The sequence below is a fragment of the Atractosteus spatula genome, chromosome 24 (assembly GCF_055471065.1).
Source record: "Atractosteus spatula isolate fAtrSpa1 chromosome 24, fAtrSpa1.hap1, whole genome shotgun sequence".
NCBI classification, from domain to species: domain Eukaryota; kingdom Metazoa; phylum Chordata; class Actinopteri; order Semionotiformes; family Lepisosteidae; genus Atractosteus; species Atractosteus spatula.
Window position 1 is genome coordinate 7,353,886 of NC_142729.1, and position 14,347 is coordinate 7,368,232.

Below are 14,347 nucleotides of genomic sequence, written 5' to 3' on the forward strand. Positions count from 1 at the left end.
ATGACTTACTCCTAGAGCAGACCACAGTTTCCAGTACAAAAATGTCTCACATGAACAGTCAGACAGTGCCATGCTCTCAGATTAGGTCCAGTCAGTAACCTGGTGTGCCTCCTTACTTCACAGTGAAGAAACAGTTATGTTTTAGGCATCTTCCTCCATAACAGTGTAGCAGCAATGCTTAGTAATAAGACAGAATTAAGTGTTGCTCTGCTTTCCCAGTGGGGCCCTCTCTCTCATCTCTTGTCCAGCCACAGATAAACTATTCACATGCTCACTGACTTAGGAATGTAGTCCTCCTGATAAGGACAGCTCCCAAGATTGGGAGGTAACCAGTCATCATAATGGATTGCAAAGGAACAAGTTTTATTCCATGTTGAACAGAGAAGAGAAAACACAACATTTTGGCTGTGAAGCCATCTTCACAGATAACTATCTTGTCTGGTCTGTAACTCACATCTGAAGAAGGCTTCATAGCCAAAACATTGTGTTTTCTCTCTTCTCCTTTCAGCATGGAATAAAACCTATTACCTGTTCCTTTGCAGACTACGCATGCTGATGCAGCTACCCAACTGAACTATCATAATAGATTGCCTACTTCTGGCACCTACAGTAAATGTCTACTCGAACCCTAAAAACATCTTATTATGGTTCTAGAGTCAGAGGTTATGGTCAGTCTTTTATCAAGTTGACCAACAAATCAGGAACCTGCAGGGCATGGTAACAGCATATGCCTGGCAACCTGTTGACCAATTACCAGCCGTATTTCCCCCAGTTAAAAGGCACTGCACACAACTCAGATTTGCTCTTCTCCATCCACTTTTGTGTTCAACTCAGACTCAATCACGTGACTGCCAGTGCTGCGGACTGGGTGCAGGACTTGAAACTTTGTTCCAAGTGCTGAGACAGAGAGTAAGCCCATACATAGACAGAATTCTGCCCTAAGTCAGCCTGCAGCACCACTTTGTGAACTGCTAGCAAACAAGCGTATCATGGATGCCTGATCAATGGATCAAAATACAATTGGACTTTGTTAGCATTTGAATACTTTATTCAGAAGTAGCTGCTATGATATTTCTTCCTCCTTGCTTACATTCCCCCTGGAGGCTCTGTTCAGTTGAGGCTGGTCCTCTACTCACTGTACCCGGGGCTAAAGTACTGACTTGTGGTGACCGTGCCTTTTCAGTCGCTGCTCCAGTGTTGGGAAATTACCTTCCTCAGACTCTACGAGACACGACATCTTTAATTCTTTTCAAGTGTAGCCTTAAAATATACCATCTGACCAAGGTGTATGTCTATTTGCATAGATCTATAAAAATCTGTATGTAAAATATGAAATCACAAAAATCCTTGTTGTGCAAATAAGATAATACTGCTTCTCAGTGATATACAATAAACAGATCATTAAATATATACATATAATTTAAAAGATGACAAATTTATAAGTATAATTGTGGACATGAGAATAATAGAGTTGACATAAGCGTAATGTACAGTAATTCACAACAGTCATACAGTAATTTATTTCAAATTAATTAAATATCATTAATAACTAAAAGATGTTTTAAAAATCTTTTAAGAAAAAACACATTTTCAAATATGAGGAGATATATAATTAAAAAGTTAATTCAACAAAGAATAGAACAAATACTATAATTCCATAATAACATCATTAGTTGACAGTTTTCCAAAGAGAGAGAAACGATTGCAGCATTTGAACCATGTCACTGGATTTCTCAATTAGTTGACACAGCTCTTTAAGGATGTAATGTTATTTTCTAGACCACAAAAAGCCCTCCAGAAGACACTCATTTCTCTAAATCCAATGACAAATTGTGAGGACCACATTGTCTTTTTTGGGTATTAAAATATTTCTTTCTCTGAAAAATATATAACAAAAACATATACAGTATTTGTATCTACATTTTGCAAGTCTCTGCTTGGTGCATTGGCTGTAAGATTCAGGCATTCCTTATAAGAGGTCAGGGACTGTCAGCACCAAATTTCTTCTCCTATCCCACTACCACTAACCTCTAAGGCCAGGTTTGTCTTGGCAAGATATTTCTGACTGGTGAGTAACTGCAGAAAACTGCACTAAACAACATCACAGCCTCACTGGGGGCTCTTCAGCTTGCATACCTCTCTAGACATAGTGAAGACCCTGGGTGCCCAACCTTTTTTAATGTAAGATCTACTTTTTAATTCCAGTCCAGTACGATCTACCTGTGTGAATTTGGAGCTCTGATATGGGAAAAACAGACTGTGGGCACATCAGTACAATAATGATACCCATCACTAAAATGACAGCAAATAAAAGCAAGTGACTAATGCTACAGTGAACATGTTCCCCATTTTAGGACAAAGAATGTCCTACTTTAATGTGATCATTGGCACTAAGAAGCAACTGCCAGTTTTTCATAGTCAGGGCAGTAGCAGCTGGATGCAAATCTCAGGCAGACCAGAAGGTGTTCATCTGTCATAGTAGATCTGTACTTTGATTTAATAATTTTAATGTGAGAGAATGCAGACTCACACAAATAAGGTGATTCCAAAAAGGCAGACAAGTAAAAGGCACATCTTCTTATGTTGAGATATTTCTCCTCCAACAGCAGCTCCCAGAACTCCCTCTTCATCTCAGTAGTTGCCCTGGCTTTCATCTAACTGGCATTTTGCAGAGTGAGAATCTACTTCTCCACTGCTGTTGTGTCGAGGTGAAAGAGTGATCCCACTTTGAGAGGCTATATCATCCACATCTAAATCTGGGCATAATGGGAAGCACATGTGTGAGGCAACAGGCTCCAGAAATGTCAGTGAAATGTGTGTGGAACTTGGATGAGAGCTCCTGAACTTGTTCAATGTAACGTGCTGTCAAGCTGTGCTGTATCTTTGCCCTGATGCTCAAGCTCTGAATGCATATGATTAGTGTAACACAGGTCTTGGCACTGTTGCTTACTGGAGAGCACTTGTAATTTTCTATTGAACGTGTTGACACTGTTGATTATGTCGATGGCATTTTTATTTTGTCCCTGCAGCTCAACATTCAGCTCATTCAGGCCAGCATGTTTAGACGCCTTGAGAAACAGTTCTCTGAACCTCATCAAAAATTTACGTCTGCTGAGACATTGCATGTCAGTGTGCAGCAACAAGTCTATGTGGTCTGCGTCTGCCTCCTCCAGGTGGACATCACAATGTCCATTATGTCTCTCATAAAATCTTCCCACACAATGCTTGCTGATGAATTATGCAGTGATAATGAATAAAATCCTGAAAAGTTTCACTGTTTGCACAGTGCAATGAATCCACTGGTGCGGCCAGCCATCGCCGGTGCTCTTTCACCATTGCTTCACATCGCCTTGTTACAGTATTTCTTCACAATTGAATGTCCTTGATGGCAGCTGAGATTTCATTTTTCTTTTAATCTCCAAACAGCAAGTCAGCTGCCTCAGCACATGCTTCTTTTATGACCTCTCCATCACTGAATTACTTTTTGTGTTTATCACAGAGTGATGCAATGATTTCCGCTTTTCACTCTTGTATTGGACCTTGTGGAAACTGACTCCTGTGCTGCTAGTTGAGATTTTAACTCTTCCACTTTTCTTTTCCGTAACTCACTTTTAGCAGGAAAGTCCACATCATACATTTTGTGTGGAGTTTTGAAATGTTGTTCTATGTTTCCCTTTCTTTCGTGTAGACGCTAGCATTGCAGATTAGACACACAAACTTTGAATGCAAAAGTACAAAAAAATAATCATGCTCCCATTCCCTGTGGTAATGGTAGGTTTCCGTTCTTTATGCTTCACTCATTTTTGCTCAAACACAACAACTATCAAATAGGCAACAAACTTATCAAACTGTTGGTGAATTTATCATGGCCAGACTGTTTCGCTCCTTATGCACTGTAGCAGATGTAGGGTGCATTTGAAAGTAACACACTTTTTTTATTTACACAGCTCCATCAGCCAGCAACCAGGTAACAGAGACTTTTACAACCTACTCTACAAGGGTTAAACACACACAAGGGCAGTAAAATGTATGAGATTATATGCATAGAATGCATTGAATGGATGATTGGGCTATTGAAAAAAGTAAATAGATTTTTCACAAAACATTCTTGAGACCAACCGCCAAGCACTCCAGTCTTTCGTGATCTACAGGCTGGGCACCTATAGTGAAGACACTTACTAGGTAGTCTCAATTAAGTGTGTGCCCTCATTGTTTACTGATATCACATATGCATTAGAGAATGTTAAATAGTTAGGTCTTAATCCACATTGGTAGAACTAGCATATAACAATATGTGCATGAAACCATTTGTGGGTGAGCCCTGTCCTGTCAAGTAATTATATAGACACCAAAGTGTAGAAATGTTAGGAACATTGAAAGAGTTTAAGAAAGTGAAAATTGCTGTTATTGTTGTTTCACATACTGTAAGCTGTATGAAATATGTCATTAAGCAAAACTTTAATCCCGAACATATCCAAGTGATGAAAGCTTCTCCAAAGCCAGTGATTGTGATGAAAGTGTGACACGAGGAACAGTGCCCTTAATGATTAATGATTAAACATCTTGAAATGATAATCAATACTGAAAGTGAAAATAAAAGTTTCATGTTTAGCAGTCACCTCCTGATTGGTTCTCTGTGTTTTCTATAAATACATGTGACCTGAAGCCAAGGTTTAAATCACTATCTTTTTTTTTGGCTGACCAGACCAGAGCCTTTCTTTGAAACTGGTAAGAAAAATAATTTTGTATCCATACATTTATAAACAAATGTAAACATTAACATATACATTAATGTATTTTATGTAAACATCTGCATCAATGCTGTACTTAAACTGTTTTGCATTGTAACAACAGAATAACAGATATACCTTTTTAAAGCAGGTCTAGATTACTAGATAATAATTTAATATTAGATGCATTAAATTCTTTACTTTTTTATTTTTAATTACTTTTCTTAGTTAAATACATCATGGTTCCATGCTGTAACACAATAATGTGTGAAAAGTTCCATGGGAGTGAATACATTTTAGGCACTGTACTGTATATCTGACTCTCATATATCAGCCTCTCTCACCTATGGTCTGAACCTCACAGTGCCTTCTTTCTTACCAAAAACTCAAACACACATTGAAATCTACCTCTACCTCCATGTCAAAACACTCCCCATCATTTTTCTATCCTTTAATTATTCTGTTGGTGTATGTTTTTGCACATCTGATGTTGTTTTGCACATTACCTGTTACCTTTTGTTGTTTTGCACATTGCCTGGTGTTGTTTTGCACACTGCCTGTTGTCTTGGTCTTTCTTTTATTATACAAATGTATTGTTGTTATTTTGTACTACTTATCATCTGAGAGCTAGCTATATAGCATTTCGTTATACCATATACCTGTATATGTATATGCGTATAATGAGAATAAACTTTTGCCACTCATCAACACCAGTATAACCATTAGTATAACGCAGATTTGAGCATCATCAGCATAGAAATGATAATTTAGACCTTTTTATGTAATCTTAATAGTTAGCCGAGTGGGAACAGGTAAATGAGGAATAGCAGGGGGTCCCAAATCAATTCCTGAGGTACATGCCATGTAATTACTGAATTACATTATTACAATGATTAAATGGTACAGTATAAGTATTGACATGTATGCAGTAAACAGTAAACTTATGTTACTCTCCCTTATTATCTACATATATAATAAAACATTTAAGTTCTTGTATATATTATTATGTTAGAAAATATAAGTTTTTGATGAATATACTGTAGAAATATGAGGATATTCTTTGAGTATTATAGCTTTATTTAATTAGACACCAGTGTTTATCCAAATTTCCTAACATGTTATTCCAACTTATGCTCTTCTAACTCCCTCAAAACAACCAGACAACACTCAAGTTACAGTGATGTGAAATCTCAACACACTTGGACACATAGATTATAATAAATGTCACAAAATTGATGCTGATTGAATGTAACATGCATAATTCTATTTCCATACAGAAATGGGCAGTTCTGAATCAAAACGAGGTAAGATTAATCTTTCATACATAATCTACAAACAAAAGGTAGCTGAAAAATATTGTTTCTACTTTTTATTTTTCATTGTTGAGTTAACCATTACTTGTTCCCTGAGTTTAGACAGTGTGACTAAAGTGAGGAAAAGGGAATGGCATTAACTATTACCATGGACTTCACAGTGCCCTAAGAAACTTCAGATTCCCTGAAACACAAGCAGAGTTCCTGGACTTCAGGAATTTAGGAATACTTCAAGGACATGAAAGAGGCTTTTATTCTCTTTGGCCTGCAATTAGCAATGGCATTTGCCCTGAGGCTGTAGGACCTAAGGAGGTCAAAAGTTGATCTTTTTCCTCTCTGAAATTCAAGCTGACCTTGTGTAAAACTAGCTGTGTTTCTTAGGTTGATTTCCAAACTGAACTGACTTAATTGAAATATATCCCACAGCTACATTGCATTCCTTGGCCTACCATTCACAGCTGTAATATTTTCCATTTCTCTGGGACACAAGGATAACAGTGCTGGACCAATTTCTCTAATAAATTGAAACCAAGGTCCTGGACCATAGCTTGGATTTGGGCATTAATGCATTAATGCATGTAGGGCACAGAAAGGTCAGTTTGTTTGCAAAAAAGGAGGAACAAAAGTTCCATTTTCATCTTCTTAACCCCTGTGCCTTGCAGCCCAACTCTCAACAGGCTCTTCCAGGAGGATAAGCTAGATTGAACGGGCCAGTTTCTCTGAGCCCTCTGTGAAACTAAACTCTTTACACCATTGTAGTGAACAGGGGTTTTAATTTACTGTAATAAAAATTCTGATGGTAAATTGTGAGAGTACTTTTTAGGAAGCAATCGAACATAATATAATATAAAAGAAAGGAACACAGGTCTTGTAGCATAAAATCCTATGCTCAATTTAGAAACCAGAAACCACAACCTTTTACAACACATTTATGCACTCATCATTTTACACAATAGCAGCTTGAATAGTTTTAGGTTGAGATGTCCTTCGTATTTTGCCAAGAACAGTTTTGGAATCTTCTGTAAGAAAAACAGAATACACGACTGTCAATTTGCCAGGTTAGATGGAGGGAGCTTTAGAGAACCCTGTCATTGGATAGGTTCCATCTTTTAAGATACCACATCACAAGTTGTTGACTGGCTGAGATGCAATCAGGTATAGTTCTGGACTTTTAACCATTGCTCCATGGAAGGCGTTTTACAATATCACCAGGATGTTAACTACAATACACACTGTAGACAATTCCTTGACAGATGCTATGGCTCTCAACTTGGAACATGTGGGTAATTCTGTTTGTCTGGCCTTGTGCTGCTGATCATAAAACCTCTGTGCTTTTTACATGAACATCAACCTGTTTGGTACAAAATGTTTCATACCACTGCTCTTCAGAAACTGTTTGGCAGTAAAACAAGAGTCTGGGGAGTTACTGTACCTGGAAGCATTCAGACCCAGTTAATTTTAAAAGTAGTATTGTTTCATGAAACCAATCCTAACTGAATTTAACACACATAATTGTTTTTTAATACAGAAAAGGATCATTCCCCCCCAACACCACCACCAAATCCAGGTAAGGTTCGTATTTCATACATAATCTACAAACAAATATGAGACAAAAGGTGGCTCAGCAGGCCAAAATTTTATTTCTTTTTGTTTACTTTTAACAATTACTTGTTTCACCATGGAGTTAACCATTACTTTAAAAAGTAATGCACTTATCCTACAGTATGAAGTGAAAGACAGGCTTGTCACTTAAGTGGAAATTTATTAAATAAAACAAAAAACAGTTTATACTGTCCCTGTGATATGTTGCTCTTTTATCAGAGATCATATAAAAGGTTGCTTGGATTGTTTCCGTGAGTGGGATTGTCTTGGAATGAGTTTGATCAAACAATTGTGTGCACATCATACCCACCCCCTTACACAGCCCATATAACTAAAGTGAGGAAAAGGAAATAGCATTAGGTTTCATGGTGTTCTGAAAACCTAATAGAGAGGCACCAGACTGCTTGGTCAAGGCACACAGATTATTAGAAATCCTTAATAACACTTCATTCTCAGTGGAATAGTACACCTTGTCCCTACACCCTCCAGCTACCCTCCCTACCTATAAAACCTCCACCCATACTGCTTAAACAGTTACTCCAATGGAACCAATCCCAAAGCCCAGAGCCAACCCCCTGCTGCCATGTTCATCAGTACATTTTTATCTATAGTCTATATACTGTAATAATGTGCTATACTGCACATTGCCCACCCGTTAAATAAGCTCATCTATTCGCGGCATGGGATAAGCATCGAACACTGAGATTTCATTTCATTTTTGAAAGTTATAGTAAAACCTAATTGTTCTGTCTGGCTTTGGAACCAAATACAATTGGTTAGGCCCACTCACTATGAAACTACCATTGCTAACATTTGCTCCACCTTCTCTTAATAATCTTTCTTATTGCTTTGGGAATGCGGTAAGGGGAGACTATACATTTTTCCCTGGTTCCGTGATGATGTGTGTTACGTTTCCAGCTTCTCATACTGCCACTTTAAGAAGGCGCAGACCTTTCCAAAGTACCTGACCACTCACCTGTTTCGTTTGATCCTCACATTCTCTGCATTTCTCAATTTTAGGAAACCTTAGTCATTCACCCTTTGCTCAGTATTTCTGGAAGTTCTCTCCTAGTACTCAACGCTTCTCTTCGTCTCGTTTGGTCTCGTTTCCCCTGGCTTACGGATTGCTTTTCTCCTCAGGCCTTGATTCTTGGATTACGCTTGTCGGCTTGCTGTTTTGGTTTTGCTTTATTGGTATTCGTACTCTTCAACTTTCTGGCTCCCTGGTTTATGACTTTGTTTTGTGTTTCCCTTCGGTTTTGAACTTTTGGACTGGTTTCAGGCTTACGGCATTAGAACACGGTTACACTACTCCGCGCAGGATTCTTCATGATCTACCTGGCTACTTTAACAATGTGATGTTGAATAAAGTGGTTTCTTCCTGGTATTCTGGAAAATACATCTTTATTCTGGGACAGGAACTCCTGCAAGTCTTGTCTCTGGTTTTGAGCTGTTAGTCTCCCTTGGCTACTGGATCAGTGCCTTCTTCTAGAGGATCAAGGACAAACTGGACAGTGAGGATTCTGTCCCATGCCATTCCTTCAACAAATTAATGTGATAGATTTGAAATTGGCTTCTATTTTAATTTTATACTTAACAGGACCCAACTTTTACTGTCAGATTCCCACCACAAAGCCACAAGAAAGTTTTCCCCTGGATGAAATTCCCTTAGTGTGACCCCTTGGTTATAAATTTGGGTTTGTTATGCCTGTGCTTTCTCTAAATCTGCATTCATCCTCTCCCTCATTTGTTCCACATGTACAAGATTGTTTTTCCCATGTTTCTTTCACTAGATCCAATTATTCTCCGGGTCTTCCAGAATATAATAATTCAAAAGAGGAAAATCCCATAGAAGCTTAGGGAGCTTCCCATATCGCAAACATTAAATAGGGTAAAAGCTGATCCCAATTTTATCCATCCCTGTGCATAGTCTTCCTTAACATGCTTCTTAGTGTCTTATTAAATCGCTCTTCCAAGCCATCTGTTTGTGGATGATAAACTGAGTTTCCAATTTGATGAATACCAAATATTTTACTTAACTCTTTCATAATGTTGGACATAAAGGGAGTACCCTGGTCTGTTAGGATTTCCTGGGAGTATTCCTACTTTAGAGGAGAACTGAATGAGTTCTCTAGCAATGTTCTCTGCACTGGCTAGCCTTAAAGGAATTCCCTCAGGATATAGTGTAGCATTATCCACTGTCACTAATATATATTGGTATCCCTTAGCAGATTTTATAAGAGATCCATCTCTATACGCTCAAAAGATGTTTCTATTATTGCATGGGACCAAGGGGGCTTTTATAATAAGGCTGAGGTGCTGTCCTTTGGCACTCAGGACACTACTGGAAGTACTGTTTTATCGCCTTACTTATTCTGGGCCAAAAGAAACCTTTGAGGAGACTTTCAGCTGTTTTCTTTACCTCAAGAAGACCTCCCAGGAGATGGCTGTGTGCAAGATTGAGGAGTGTTCTTTGATAAGGCTGTGGCACAAGCAGCTGTTCTATCTCTTTGCATTCTCCCTTTTGGACCTAATAAAGCAGATAATCTCTCACCACAAAATAAGAAGAGGAAAGGGTTTGGTTAGGATCACACAGAAATCCCTCAATCTTTTTCACGTGACCCATGCATGTTTCAGATGACCTTCTTCCAGTTGCCCTGTTTTAAACTGACCTCGGCGATCACTCACTTTTAGATCTGTTAATTCTATATCCAATAAATCTACATCTATTTTAGATTCTGTTGCTTCTTTTTCTCTTGGTTCCCTCTGGGTCTCCATGGCTTCTTCTTATCCCTATGGCATTTCGTGGTGTCATTCACCATATCCTCGAAGCAAATCAATCTGGGGCAGAGCAGTGACTCTGTGGCTAAGGATCTACACCTGTGGCTGGAAGGTTGCCAGTTTGAATCCCGTGGCCGGCAGATTAATCCTACTCTGTATGGCTCCTGAGCAAAGCCCTTAACCCCAGCTGCTCCAGGGGTGCCATATAAATAGCCGACCCTGCGCTCTGTCCTCAAGCTTCTCTCTCCCCGTCTGTGTGTCTCATGTAGAGCAAGATAGGATATGCATAAAGACACATTTCTAATACAAGAAATTGTATATGGCCAATAAAGATCTTATCTTAATCAATGGGTGTTCTTATTGGTGTCTGGACGATGGAATTCTGGACTCTCTTCCTAATAATATGGGATAGAGAAGTTGTTTGGCCCCACCCACGGTAGCACGATATTTACCTTGAGAGGTGTTCAAGTTAATACCAGTGGTGGGATATATTTTGGTATCTACATGGATATGGATGAATTCCAATTTCTTTTTTAAGAACTGTCCCTCTGGGTACCCAAGTTACCGGAGTCCAGTAGGGCATCAATGGTTTTCCCTTTTACTTTAATTTTTGTGAGTAGAGGCTACAGGGCAGTTGGATTTTCATCCGTCTTCTGAATCTACCTGCCTGGGTTCTGGCTGATTCGGACAGTCAAAGGCCAGATGTCCTAAATCATGACAAATGAAGCATCTGAGAGTATTCTGTCATGGTGTAGTCCATCAAAAAAGTCTTCTTTGTGGGGACATTCGGAGAGGGATAAAGCTTTGAACTGGTCCGCGTTTAGCCTTGAGGAAAAAAAAAATAGAATCATTCTCTGAGGTTTTTAGAGAAGAAAAAAGGTCACCTCAGCTGTGTAGCTGACAGCATGGTCCTGGGATGAATGAAGGGGAGATGCGTGAGAATTTAATATAGAGCTCTTGATCAGAAGCCCAGGTGCTAAAGAGACACATTCTCAGGTGACAATCTTGGAGGAAAAAACAATTTAGAGGGCTGCTTTGGTAGTGTTAATGGCCCTCTAGTGGTGAACAAGAGAAGATTCCTTCTGTCCCACACTCCATATAAAAGAGTAGAGGAAGAATTATACATCTGAATGTTTTCATTTATATCATTATCATATGTAGCTAAATAATTGTTACATTTTTCTGAGATTGTATATGGTGTTGTCAAAGGCTACAAGATAAACCTGACTTTCAATAATCTGGACTGCTAAAAGACATGGAGATTAAAGTGGGGAGAGGAACTGCAGTGGGACCAGTGCTTAAGAGGTTCATGTTCAACTGCATTTATATAGCACATAAATACAGACTGATAGATGTACAGAAGCATTTACAAGCCTCTTCATATCACTCTATCATGGTGTCAAAATATACAGTGCAAACTCTAAATTCATGTTATTGCAACAGTCTCAGACAATCTGATACTTTACTGTCAATTTATAGTTAACCAGAACCAGGTAAGGAAAAAGGATTGAAGAAACTTTGATGATTTCAAGTTACATGAAGGTTGTCATGATGTCATTTCTGTTTTTTAGAACTTGTTAACCCATGGAGGGAAATAGTCTGGGGCAAAGAGTAAGTATTTAAAAACACAGTATGAAACCCACATCACACTGTACCTCCCAATGTGGAGCTGTAAGAATGAGATGAAAGCTGTTCAATACAGTCCTGGAGAGCTGCTGTGTTTGTATGTCCCTGAAGAACTGATAGAAGGTGTTCAGTTAAGAACAATAATGAGTATAAAATTGTTAAGAGCCAAGCTGGAAAGAAAAACTACATTATTCCTTAACCCGTCTCATACCTCCTGACACCCATAGTGTAAAACCCAGAATCCATAATGCCTGGTAATTAGTCATGGTTGTCAGTAATTGGAGTAAGAAGCCACGCATATAAATATATTTTTCATAATAAAAATCTCAAATAAAATTACTTCCTAATTATTTGTTCCTGAATTAAGCATTATAAAGAAATATACATATTTCAATGTGTATTAAAAAAGGTTCAATGTGTTTACATTATGCTATAATAATAAATTGTTCCTTATATATATCTGGCAGAGTAATGTAGCTCTCTAAAGCTATGTGGATGTAAAACAAAAATGTAAAAATAATATAAAAGTAATGTAAAACATTTGGATCTAAACATAAAAGAAGCATGTTGCACTCACAACAAGATATAAAAATAAACTATTTCTTTACTGTACCCAACATGGTAATTTTGTTTTGTAAAATAGAACTTGTTTCTTTTTTAAAAATTAATGTTTAACATTCTGTAATATACAATAGAAAATTAATAAAAGTCTAAATTCTATACAACTTAAATTCTATCATTGGAAAATGTTTGTCTCAAGGGGCTCAGTATTGAGTGGAATTCAAAACCAGGCTTCCAGACACCATGTTAAGCATTCACTGCACCACCTGGCAGTTTTACAAAACAGTGCTATCCTTCAACACAATATTAAAAAGTGTGGTGTTGTCAGGGAACCTATACGTGGAATAGGAGGATCCTTATGCGTGACCAAAATCCCACAGGATGCAGAGTAGCAAAGGGACAATCCAAAAGACAAAATCCAAAGGCTGGGTCGATAAGGGAGGCAGAGGGTCCGGTAATGAGAGATATTCAAAAACAATTCAAAAGACAAAATCCAGAAGGCGAGGTCAAGAGGCGGAAGCAGAAGATTCGTAACAAGAGATCAGTTGAAAGGCTTGGAAATGCACACTGGAGAATACTAAGAAAGGCTTCTCAATAGTAAGCATGGGAAGGTGTGCGAAGGGGGGTTTAAATACTGAAAGGAAAGGGGTGTGATTGGATGATTGGTTAGGGAGTGAGAATTTGAGGAATCTGATGCATGTGAGAATGTGCTGGGTTCAATCAGGGATGAGATTGGGAAGCAGAGGTTCTGGGAATGTAACGTCGTTTGCGAGGGAGAGTGTGGGGCGTGACAGGTGTGCTATGTTGCACTGAGGTGTGGTCCTGCGTGCATTCTGAATGGCTGGATCTGTATATATTAACAGAGATGTTCTTAGTTGAGTAGCAAAAGCAAAAAAAAATGTGAACAGGAAGAGTGGTAGAATTGTTTAAAAAAACATAATTCTTGGTCTGAAAATGATTGTTTAAGTAGAGTGACCTCTACTTACAATCGTAATATCACAGGAAATTGTAAATACAAAATTTCAATATTTACTATTATTTTGTTAGCCACTTCGTCAAGCTGTTTTTGACAATAAGTATCTGCCCACAGAACTGTGTAGAAACCCAGTTATACACCCTTCTAGGATGTATTATTTTTTTCTTTATTGTGTGATCTCTTCTTTCTTATTTGCAGGGAGAAAGCAAGACTCCTTAAAGAAATAAGGACTTTAACACCAAAACACAAAGAAGCAAAAGAATTAAGAATCATGATGGCTGGACAGATCAAGGCTGGAAAGTCCAGTTACATCAATACAATTGATTCTGTGTTTCAAGGTCATTTGACAAGCCGAGCTTTGGCTGGTGAAGATGTACACAGTTTTACCAAGAAGGTTAGTAGCCATCTAGAGGGTCTGTTGAATGGAATAATATATTCAAATTCTTTATAAATTATTTGCAATGCTGATAAACATACGGGTAATTTAGTTATGATAGTATATAGCAAACTCTACAGTGACTTGGCACTATTAATGTATGGATTATTCTGTTAATGTCATGGATTGTGACGCCTAAATGCAGGAACTGCTTTTGTTGTGTCAATATAGCAATTATGAGGATGCTAGGACCCTTTTTTTCTTGCAACAGAATCTTTTTTTGCTTTTTTTCAGTGCACTCACAGTTAACGCACAGTTATCCTAATGTGTAGAATATCCCAGTTATTTACAGTATTTCAGTCTTCCCTTCACATAAAAGTAT

General features: G+C 38.1%; 1 protein-coding gene across 1 annotated transcript in view; it reads left to right on the plus strand.

Annotated features, from left to right (window-relative positions):
• The first annotated feature begins 4,674 nt into the window (after positions 1–4,674).
• The window catches only part of LOC148815843 (interferon-induced protein 44-like), a 49,963-nt gene continuing 40,290 nt past the window's right edge, over positions 4,675–14,347 (plus strand). The window contains exons 1-5 of the mRNA XM_088904845.1: positions 4,675–4,728; positions 6,008–6,034; positions 7,572–7,610; positions 11,998–12,037; positions 13,788–13,983. Coding sequence (XP_088760971.1) covers positions 6,010–6,034; positions 7,572–7,610; positions 11,998–12,037; positions 13,788–13,983 — 300 coding nt within the window. The 5' untranslated portion in view covers positions 4,675–4,728; positions 6,008–6,009. The remainder of the gene's footprint in view (positions 4,729–6,007; positions 6,035–7,571; positions 7,611–11,997; positions 12,038–13,787; positions 13,984–14,347) is intronic.